This window comes from Lichenostomus cassidix, chromosome 5, assembly GCF_008360975.1.
Source record: "Lichenostomus cassidix isolate B80296 chromosome 5, HeHo_3.0, whole genome shotgun sequence".
NCBI classification, from domain to species: Eukaryota; Metazoa; Chordata; class Aves; order Passeriformes; family Meliphagidae; genus Lichenostomus; species Lichenostomus cassidix.
Genome location: NC_139486.1, coordinates 60,922,368 through 60,933,605, shown reverse-complemented (window position 1 = coordinate 60,933,605; position 11,238 = coordinate 60,922,368). Strand labels below are relative to the sequence as shown.

Genomic DNA, 11,238 nt, shown 5'->3' with positions numbered 1-11,238 from the left:
GGGAGGAAGGGTGGTAATGGCGGAGAGGGTGCTTGTGGGGCTTTTTATGTGTTTCCTTTTATTCCAGACGACTGTATAATGAAAAGCCTTTTCGCCTTGAAGAACTACTAAATATTAAGCACAGCCTCAAACGGGGAGTAGCTTTCGAGATAGTTTCGTCCTCCTGCCATTCCTTTTAGGAAAAGGTCGTACCCCTTCCCTTATCCTCCCGCTAGTAAAAGCTTCCCTTTTAAAAGAGGTCTTTAACGTGTAAGAAAATCCTCCTGCTCAACATAGGAAGGTCTTTAAAAAAATTTATAGACCTCTTCATGTTCACCAGTTCCGGGAAAAAAAAAATTATATTGATCAAGGTCAAACGCTCGAATTGTGACGGGACTCACTTCAAAGGTGTATTTGTGTGCCCTTCGAGCACATTAATACTAATTATCTCTCAAACACTTCCCCAAAACTCCTACTGCCTGTTTCAGATGCAAATCTAATTAACGAGCTGCCTTTGAGGAGCACACAGGGACAGCGTAATTCACGGAGCTGTTGAGCCTTTTGCCTTCTTTTATATTTATTTATAGGTAGCTCCATCCTATTTTGAAAGCGTAGGCGGTGGTGTGAAGCGACAGGGTAGCGAGGGCAGATCTGCTCCAGCTAATGAGACTTTCCAGGCACCGGAGTTAAGGAGAAAGATTGGCTACGACTTCTTGCAAATGCATTCAGGGATGTGTGTCATAACACTTGCCGGGCCCCACTTTGCCTAAATTAATTTGGAAATGATTCAATCGCGAAAGCTCCGTCTAAATAACGCGTATTAGCTGCGAGAGCGAAGGGATTGGTTTAGGAATAACTGTTTGCTCCGCACGCCGGGGGCAGAGCGGGGCACAAACACACACAAACAGACACACGCCGAGCAAATCCTGCCGCCCCACTGCGAGCCACGGGGGTGTTTTCCCCATCACCTCCCGGGGAGAGGAGACCCGCACCCCCTTCCTCGCTCCTCTGCCTTCAACACTCGCTTTTCCCAAATGCATCTCCCGGGATGCTCGCTCGGAGCATCATCCCTGCCCCTCCCCGGGGGGCGGCGGCGCTCGGCGGAGGGTCCGCGGCTGCTGCGCGCCCCCGGCGGGGGTGTGCGGTGTGTGGGGTGGCGGGAGGGAGAGGGAGATGCTGTGTAATTTTATCCACGCTGCACTCTGGGAGTTCACACGAGACTGATACCTTTTGCCTCCTCTGCTCTGTATCAATTGGTCGCAGATCGGGCTATTGTTGCAGGAAGCTGCTTTTATTTCTATGCTCCGTCGATCAACTATTTTCCCCGCAGTCTCCTGCCGAAATTCGGCGGCTCTCTCTCCCCCTCCCTCCCTCCTTCGCTCTCTGTCTCTCACGCATGCCGTCTGTCTATCTGGAAACCCAAGGAGAAGGCTGACCGCGGCAGCTCCGTGTAGCACAAACAGCTGGGACTCTCCGCTGGCCTTTGCCGATGTCTATTGATTTAAGTAAATCTGAGACAGATAAAAAGGGTCAGATCGAGGCTGATAAAACCTTGCCGATGCCGCGCGGCTCGAAACGGCGTGCTCTCGGCACCTCCGGAGCGCGGCTAGCAGGACGGCGTTGATGGGAGCCCCGGGGCCGCTCGCCGCTCGCCTCGCTCTCCCCAGCACACCAAGCGCTGCGGCCATCATGCCACAATGGTCATAATTTGGATCCTGTTCCTGACTCTGTTGCAGGAGCCGCTGTCCCCAGCCCGGGTCGCGGCGGTGTCCGAGGCACCCGGAGGCTCCCCGAGCGCCGCCCGGCCGCGGCGGGATGCGGGGGGACGCGGCGGCGTGTACGAGCACCTCGGGGGAGCGCCCCGCCGCAGGAAGCTCTACTGTGCCACCAAGTACCACCTCCAGGTCCACCCCAGCGGCAGGATCAACGGCACCCTGGAGAAGAACAGCGCCTTCAGTGAGTAGCGGGCTCGCCCGGCCCCGGGCGGGCGGTGCGGGGTAGATTGGGGTGTCCCATCCCCTTCCCTCGCCGCGCCGATCGCTCCCTGCCCCGAGCCCGGCGGCAGCGGCTGCTGGACGGGGCGCACGGGGAGCAGGCGATGCCGCTCCCGCCCCCGCCGATGCCCACCGGGGCTGCTGAGGCTCCTCGCCGGGGACCGGGGGCATCCCCCGGGCTGGGGCCTTTGGCCCCCTCGCCTCGCCCCGGCGCTCCCCGCTGGCTCCGCCGGACGCGCATGTCGCCTGTCCCCGGGGCTGGCAGCACCCCGGCCCTCCAGCCGGGCGGGCAGCTGCCGAGGGCCCTGCAGGGTGCGGGCACACGACCGGCGGCGGAGGGTGGCAGTGCCCCGGGGCAGAAGGAGACCCCCAAAGGCCAGGTTTGCCCCGACGGGCACCGGGAGCCTGCCGTGCGCAGCCCGTCTGAGCTGTCACTTGGCCTCGCTGCGCCGGGGGTTTCTCACTCCCGCCCTGCCCCAGCCCGGCCCGCTGGGCAGGCGATGCCCTCGGCTCCCCGAGGACAATCCCTGAGCCCTTTTTGGGCTGCCCGCATCTCGCCCGTCCTGTCCCGGCTTGGCTCCCGCGGGGAGCTCGAGCCTCCAGCGGTTAAACCACATCTGTCCCCTTTGACATGTGCCGGGCAGCGGCGGTCATTAAGATGAAAGCGGATGGATGTGCGGGGAGCGAGGGGTTTGTGCGAGGGCGGCGGGAGGGAGCAGAGCTCCGGGGAGCCCCCTGCGCCCCCGCAGCCAGCCCGGGCACAGCCCCGGCCCCGCCGCCCCAGCAGGCGTAAATCCCGCCCGGTGATGGCACGCAGAGATAGGGAGACCTCAGGGATGTGGCTGCAGTCCATAAAGGAAAACCACTGTTTCCTAGAGAACCCCCCTCGCTGTCACAGCCCGGAGGAGGCATCCTTCAGCAGCGAGCCGGTGTCTGATTCAAACCAGCTGTGCCAAACCCAGCCCGGTTCTCCCAGGCCAGCAGCCCAGCTCTGCACAGGGACAACCTGGCTCTGCCTGCAGGGTTTCCAAGAAGCAGCAGCAGGTTTGGGTGCCAGTCCCACCTCTGGCTTCCAAGCTCTCGTGGAGAGCACAGAGCCATCCTGCCGTGGCTGAAGAGCTGAGAGCAGGGCTGGAGAGCCATAATGTACAACAGCATCTTCTGGGTCATGTGTGCCCCACCAGAGTCGTGGCACCTTTGGCTGGACATAAACATTTTGGCAGGTGTGGCACCAGCCTTGCCTGTGACACTTGTGTTGCAGGATCCCATCTTGGATGGCCTGAAAATCTCCCTTTTAATTTGTCTCAGACAGTCATACAGTCCCTGTCTGGAGGGATGCATTGGCCTCTTAAATGACAAGTCCCTTTCATGATTATGTACGTGGCTCTAAAATGCTGTTTCACCCTCTGGAGACCCCAGCAAGGGCTTTGTCCTGAAATGGGCAGCTTTGTGACTGGCTTCAATAAGTCAAGAGCTCTTGTGTTCCTAAGCATTAAAGAGGATTTAAACTTTCTTATACACATATAGGATTAAGTGAACCTCTAGTTCAGTGTCAGATCTTTTTCATTTTTGAAAGAGTTCAATCTCAATCAAACATCTCGGGATTTATTGTCCACCTTGTCTCAAACAATTCCCACATCCTCGCTGCTTTATAGTGTTTCAAATAATAATTTAATTCACGTGATTGCACTGATTTTGGGGTGGGCTGGTGATAACTGTGAGATCACACTCCTCAGGCAAGCAGCCATGCAAATGTATCTCCAAAAATGACACCTGAGCAATAACACATCTCCTCACTCTGTTTCTAGGTATTTTGGAGATAACTGCTGTGGATGTTGGGATTGTTGCCATCAAGGGCCTGTTCTCTGGCAGATACCTGGCCATGAACAAGAGGGGCAGACTTTATGCATCAGTAAGTTTTTCTTGAGTCTGACACATGCCTGTGATTTCCTGTGGGGGGAACAGGTCTGGTGGGGAGCACTGATTTCTTATAAATCAACATTTCTGGAGAAAACAGTAAGGTTACAATGGGTTTTTGCCTGGAATTGTTACAGGCAACCAATCAGTATATTCTTAAAAGTGGGGAAAAGCTGTGTTTGTACTTTCTCGCTGCCTGGAGAGCCACAGGTACATGAAATGTCAGAATTGTCCATGTTTTATGTGGATCTTGGATGCTGGCAGAGATATGTCAGATAAAGCATATCCAGAAGTAATTGAGCATTTATGCTGCAGGAAAGCAAACTCCTGATGGGAGTTTCTTTGCACAGAGCATTTGGTTTGGCAATAGAAGCATTTACAGGTACTAAAAGGCAGGGCTAGAGCAAGGAAAACAAGAAGGAGAAGGTGCAAGAAGATAAAGGTGAAAATAAACACCTTATTTTACTCCTTTGACCTAATTTTTGGAGATAAAATCTGGGGTGTGCTGATATAAGTGGGAGCCTTGCCTTTCCAGCCCAGACAGTATTTCCCCTGAGTGAATAAAATACTTCAGCTTAGACTTCTTCACACTCAGGGACATCCCAGGGCACGTTTGTCAGTGTGTACCAAACACATTATCTCCCTGCTTGGATTTCTTCCACTGTCTTTGGTTACATCCCAACAACCTTGTGATCTCCTGCTGCAAGAGAGGCAAACTGTGCAGTTCCCCCATGAATCCTGGGCTATGGAAGCAGCTTTGAAGAGGGCAAATATGGCTAAGGTGAAACTTTCTCCCTCCTAGGAGTCATCAGATGTGACTCTGTCGATTTGCACAGCAATATCCTTGAGCAATGTGATCTTTTCCCATGAGAACCCAGCCTGAGTGACACAATCAGCTCTGTGCCTCCCCAGTTTGACACGTTTAACTCCACCTTTTCAGGAATGATCTGTTTACCACTCAGTTGCTGTAATGTGAATCACCTGATGCTCACTGATTGAGAGGTCTGTGTGTAAAGATGAGGGTTCTTTGTCGCTGCAGACAACCAGACCACAAATGATTTTGGCAAAGGAAAATGCAGCTGAAGAGGAAAGAGGCCATGGTAGCTCTGCTTGCCAAAGTTAAGGCTCTCCACTTCTATGCTTCAGGTTAAAATCCAGATTAAAATGGGTATCTTTTTCGATGGACTTCCTCCATCAGCTCAGAGCCAGCATCTGCTCCAAAGAAATTAATTAGAATTAATTTTTTTCAAGTTCTTTCTCATCTTTCTTCTTCTTCTTCTTCAAAAAAAAAGAGTTGGGTTTTTTTCCCTTCTGATTACTTAAACTGAATTAAAATAAGACTAAGCAAATTCTGAGCAAAAATCTCCTCTCCTAAAGTGGAAAAAAGCCAAGAGCAGGATAGCTCTGAGACTCTTCTCTCCTGGACTTCCCTTTCTGGTGTTTGGAGCATCAGGCCATCCTTCAGTTTGCTCATCTGTCATGGGCTAAGGAATGGCAGCCATGAGAGGTTTCTGTATAACTTGAAAAGATAGTTCATCCTCTTCCAGCTCAAGCTGGAGAGAGACTGTTTCAGACTTGTGTTTCAGAGCTGGAGGGACAATCCTGGGAAAGCTGTTCCACTCCAGCTTTATTCACAGGAGCAGGAAGTGGTGAGCGCTCAGCTCAGGAGAAACTTTGCTTGCCTGGAGAAAACTGTCCAACAACTTTACTGGTATCACTGGCCCAAGAGCTGGTGCAAGGCTCTGTTTCAAAAATCTGACTAATTCAGGGATAGTTATACAGGGAGCATTTTATGAAATCGTATTGGAGTAACTCTGTTACCCCTCTGGTCGCCAATTTTCCCATGTCAGAAAAACAGGCTTGTTGAGCCTGCAGAATTCCTTTGTGCCCTCAGCAGATCGTGATCATCCTCTGGATCTACCCAGTGTGGTAAACCCTGCAGAGGCAGGAGGGAGGCAGGCAGCAGGACAAAGCCACCTACATCTGGTGGCTGCGTGGGCTCCAGCAGCACAGCATCTGCAAACCCTGTCCTTGCCAGGAAGGGCACTTCCTCTGACAGCTGGAGCCTTTTAAAGCCTTGTTCAACGCCCAGCAGCACTGCTGGGGAGTCGACAGCAGGAAAGGCACGTTGTCACTGGGGCCCAGGGCTTTTCTGGCCCCAGCCTGCCTACCTGTGCCTTTCCCATGTGCTCCAGATAACGAAAAATAAAAACCCATGGTGGCAGTTCCCTTCTGCTTCACACGAGTTAGGTCTGAGATGTGAGTCAGGCAGGTACAGCAAGGATGGTTTGTAGTTAAGGAAGGATGGACAGGCTGGGAGGTTCTCTGTCTGTGCTGTTTCTCCTGCTCCCAGGGAGGGGAAAGGAGCTCCTTGTGCCAGGCTTGTGCAGAGGTTTCTCTCAGTTAAGGAGCAGATGGAAAAGGGCAGATTTGGACTGATCATGTGAAATGTGAGCACCTGGGATGGGTGAATATTCCCCCTTGGAGTTTGTGACAGAGGAGCAGCCTGGCATTTCGGAGGAACACACTGGTGGGCAGAGTGTGCTTTCATTTTCTTGTGCTGAAGCAAAGAAGCCCCATGAAGGTGTAGTTTTCTGCTCAAATACCCATTATGAACTGGTGTAACAGATTACCAGTGTATCTAATGACTAATATACCAATTGAAGAGACACATTTGACATTGCACTGTAGGATTTGACCTTTTCAATAGATGGCAGAGCTTGATAGGCAGCAATTAAATCATCTGCATTAAATCCATAGGCACAAAAAAAAAAATTACTTTTGGACAATCAACAGAGCTATTCACTGCCATTCACATGTCATGTTTTTGTTTTCACTTTGGTGCTGGGGCTCTGCCTGTCTCTGAGGCACAGAGAGTGCTCACACTGCTGACAGGGAGCACCTTGCTCCAGCTCAGCCCTTCCCTTCTGCCTTCTGCAGCACCAGCCTGAGCTTTCCTCCCCAAACCTGCTGCTGTCCTTGTCCCAAAAACCGAGCCTCGCTCACGATTGTCCCATTTCCTTCTCAGGAGAGCTACAACCCCGAGTGTGAGTTCGTGGAGAGGATCCACGAGCTGGGTTACAACACGTACGCCTCGCGCCTGTACCGCACCGCGCCCAGCAGGCCCGGCGCCAAGCGCAGAGCCGGCGCTGAGAGACTCTGGTACCTCTCCATCAACGGCAAGGGACGACCCAGGAGGGGCTTCAAAACCCGCAGGACGCAGAAATCCTCCCTCTTCCTGCCGCGAGTGCTGGATAACAAGGACCATGAGATGGTGCGGCTGTTCCACGCCGGCGGGAAGCACCGGGAGGGCCTGCTGAAGGCTCCCAGCAAGAACCAGCGCAGGAGGAGAGGACACTGATGGGCTGGGGGAGCTTGTGGTGGGGATGGAAGGGACTGAGAGGCTTCCAAGTGCTACTAAAAAACTAACAGCTGTGATTGTACGGCAGGATTAACACGGACAGGCTTTACACGCTGTGATAGAACTGAAAATCACATCACTTTGCTTTTAGCTGTTGTAGGATTGTTACCTGTGAGAGGAGAGGTGTGAGACAGGCTGAGGCACAGTCAGAGGTCAATTAGCTGGATGTAATAATTTTGTCAATGACTTTCACATTTTCTTTTCTTTAAAAATACAAAATATAATTTTTATTTCAAGTATTTTCATTCTAACTTGCCAGAGGCTGTTATCTCAGTGATGTTGTCCTTCCAGAGCACACGGATATTTTACATGTATCAAATTTATGTCCACATAGAAGGGATAGCACTTTCATGGCTCTTCTGGCCATAAGAGGCTACATTCTTATTTTTACATTATACAGGAGTAGAAAAATGGTGTTTTGTTGTTTTTTGATTTTTTAAAATTTACACATATTTATTTTTTTTATGACCAGCCATTATCAACTATACTTTTTCCAAGACAGTCCAAGGAAAGTAAGATTGTCAGCTACTTCAAACACTTCAATACACTACCAGATTATTCTTGAATTTGTCAAAGTAAATCTCTGACACACCTGACCTTGTCATTTAAATAAATGAATCTTGGTAACGTGGCATTTGCATTTACCAAGCTTTGGCAGTAGAAATCTGTTTGCCAACAGATGAATCCTCTCTTAGAATAGGATTCAAACATGATGTGAAAGAGAGTAGGTTCAGATGGGCTATTGGGAAGGAATTCCTCCCTGGGAGGTTGGTGAGCCCCTGGCACAGGTTTCCCAGAGAAGCTGTGGCTGCTCCATCCCTGGCAGTGTCCAAGGCCAGGTTGGATGGGACTTGGAGCAACCTGGGACAGTGGAAGTGTCCTTGCCCATGGCTGGGGGTTGAACAGGATGAGCTCTAAGGTCCTTTCCAACCCAAACCACTCCATGATTCTGTGACTTTTCTGCTCTGATTGTGGAAGTTAACTTGTGCAAAGTTGAGGGGAGTCAACATCACAGATTCCATTTTGAGCAGAGGGTTAAGCTTTAAACATTTCTCTTGGCTTCCAGGAGATGACAGAGTGCTACAACACTTGAGATGTGCTTGACAAGCACAAATAATGATAATTTCAGTGAGGTTTGGCCTTGAGCTCTTCATTTCCTGGATTTAGGCCCTGATAGTGCACAGCTGGAGAAAAGAGAGACTGCACTGAGATGAACAGTCCATCAGAACTTAACAAAAGTTCTGTAAGTTAAATGTGACATTATAGATAAACAGGCAGGTGTGAATCCCATTCCTGGTCACACTGAGAGAAAGGGCTTCTTGTGGGCTGCTATTGAATGTTCTCATTTAATTGTGCCCATTTTAAAGGGAGTGAAAATCTTCCATTCACCTTCCAGGAGGTGAAATCTGTGTGAGAGAGAAGTGAGTCCCTAGAATGAGGTGTCTAAGCCTAGGTTTAGCCCTGCTTACATCCCTAGAAAGGTGAAACCAGAAAGGTGTTTTTATACCAAATAATGTGATCCATTCCTTCCACCCTTGTACCTTATCTGTAATATTCTAACAAAGAAGGAAACTAAGTTTGAATAACAAAGTTCCTCGATCTCTGCCCTCCTTTATACTGAAATAATGCAAAAACACCTTTAAAAGACATACATTAAATAATTGTGCATGGAGCATAGGCCTAGGTTTAAAGAAGAGTACCAAAACCCATGACCCATGTTCCCACATTTTCCTGCTTTTCCAAAATCACTGAAAATACTGGTGGGATCTTCCCAGAGTTAATCAGGCAGTCTCATGGCAGGAGCCACTGTGCTAAGAGGAAACAGACTGAAAAAGAAGCAGAAGAATTCAGATTTTCTGCTCGTTCACTCTCCTGTGAACCACACAAGTCCCACACTGCTGCAGGGTATCCAAGGTGCCTTTGAGAGTTGGTGGTATCAGGGAGGAAAACTAATCTTTGCCTCCTGGGCATCCAGGGGTGCTCTGGAGACACATCTCTGACTCTGCCAGTTTTGACTCTCAGCTCCCTGATTCACTTCCCTCTGGAGATGGAGCTGAGGACAGAGGGATGCAGGGAGCTCTCCCAGGACAGAGGGATGCAGGGAGCTCTCCCAGCTCTGCAGCTTCAGGAACAAAATGCAGGGGAAGGAAAGTGTCAGCAAGGAAAGATCACATGCAGCTGAAGGTTCAGAGAGATGGTTTCCCTCGTGTCTCATTTCTAAAGAAATAAATTTAAAAATATCTCTTTTGGCTGCTTTCAGATCCACTTCACCTCAACTTGTAACAAAACCAAGATCCATTCTCAGCTTTCTCTGTCCTAAAATTCCTGTTGTAAAGTTAATAACTACTGACTGCTTCAAGTATTTTTGCTACAGTCCTGCAGGTGTCAAGAAAATTAACAAACTCCTGTTTCCCATGACACAAAGATGCATCTTCACCCCACCTCCAAGTCCATTTCCTATCAAACATTTCACTCTCAGCTTTTCTCAAGGGCAGGTATTTGTGCTGGCTGTGTCCCTTGCTTTTCTGTGCCTCTGTTGCTGTCAAGCTTTCCTCTCCTTCTTTTCTCCTGCCTCTCTTTTGCAGATGTCCCACCTCCCTGCCATAAAGGATCAGCAGGTAATTGCTGTGGGTGGTACAGGAATATCACTAATTACCAAACACTGCTTGCTCCTGCCTTTGTTTTGAGATGTATTTCATGCTTGTAGGAATATCTTTTTAACCACTTTCCCATGGGAAATGAAATGAATCTTAACTCATGAATTAATATCCTTATTTCAGTGTTAGTTTTCATCCCAACAAAGCCTAAAATACTAACTCTGAAAAAGAAAGGAGGGGGGGAGACAAAAGAAAAAATAATTAATTGATTGGACACAATGGCATTTTAACTACTGTAAGTGATGATTTTCATCTCAACCTAAAACAATTTTATCCACATTCTTAGGATTTTTCTTTGCTCAGTCTCATTGCAGCAATTCAAAGGAGATGGCTTTGGGATTTGTCTTTTTTTTTTTTCCTCTATCTTTTAAGAAACATTAATGTTCTTGTTGAAATGCTTTTCATTACAGACATTCATTGCTTAATATTCTTTTAGCAACCTTGAATTCCACAGTTCCCAGACACTGACAGGCTGAAATCCTATTCATGATAATGATCCCACTTGTATTCCATATCCCATTTTATTTATTTGGACCAGAACCATAGGGGATACCTTACAGGAGGAAGTAGATTTGAGCTGTTTTCTCCTTAGGATTAAAACATCAAGATGTGTCTCCTCTTTTAAAAGTTTCTTGAGTGAATTTATACCTTTCAATTGCACAGGTTATTATCAGGATTATTTTCTTTCAGAATGGAGCAGCTGGTGTATGTACTTCCAAAAATTATCTTTTCAGCTTGCTCTTCTGCATCACCTCTTTCCCAAATTCCACAAGGTACATTTTCTTCATCTCCTTGACCTCCTCCCCATGGTGCCACCACCCTCTGTTGGTGGCATTTTTAGCAGGAAAAGAACCAATTCCTCCCACTTTTGTACTTCTAAAAAGCAATGTTCTGCAGAAATTGTACAAATTATGCAAATATTTTGTTGCTTTCCCAGTCACTGATACATTACTTGAACTGGACTTGAATGTCAGTGTCATTTCATGAGGCACAGGACAGTGAATTTTGGAAGTTTGCTTCCAAACAGAAGACACACAGCCTGGTCTGCGACTTCTTGATTTATATCTGAAGCAGATTTTTTAGTTCCTTTAATCCTTGCTCTATCCCATCATACAACAACCTGATGGAAAATGTCCTGGTCTCTGGTGATTATTTTTGGATTTTTGTGATTATCTCTTCATAAAAAGCAAGAGTTGTGATTGAAACATGAATAGCTCACCATGTCAAATAACTAAGTTACAGAGAAGAATTGTTTCCAAATTTACACCTT

At 48.6% G+C, this 11,238-nt stretch overlaps 1 protein-coding gene across 1 annotated transcript; it reads left to right on the top strand.

Moving 5' to 3' along the window:
• Positions 1-1,187: 1,187 nt before the first annotated feature.
• Positions 1,188-7,851, top strand: FGF3 (fibroblast growth factor 3). The gene is made up of 3 exons (XM_085063966.1): positions 1,188-1,935; positions 3,782-3,885; positions 6,919-7,851. The coding sequence occupies exons 1-3, from the start codon at positions 1,677-1,679 to the stop codon at positions 7,249-7,251; spliced, it is 696 nt and encodes a 231-aa protein (XP_084920092.1). The 5' UTR covers positions 1,188-1,676; the 3' UTR covers positions 7,252-7,851.
• The last annotated feature ends 3,387 nt before the right edge of the window (positions 7,852-11,238 follow it).

Coding starts and splice junctions, on each gene's coding strand:
- FGF3 (XM_085063966.1), top strand. CDS start 1,677: ATGGTCATAATTTGGATCCTGTTCCTGACTCTGTTGCAGGAGCCGCTG. Junction 1,936..3,781: donor GGAGAAGAACAGCGCCTTCA/GTGAGTAGCGGG, acceptor CTCTGTTTCTAG/GTATTTTGGAGATAACTGCT. Junction 3,886..6,918: donor GGGGCAGACTTTATGCATCA/GTAAGTTTTTCT, acceptor TTTCCTTCTCAG/GAGAGCTACAACCCCGAGTG.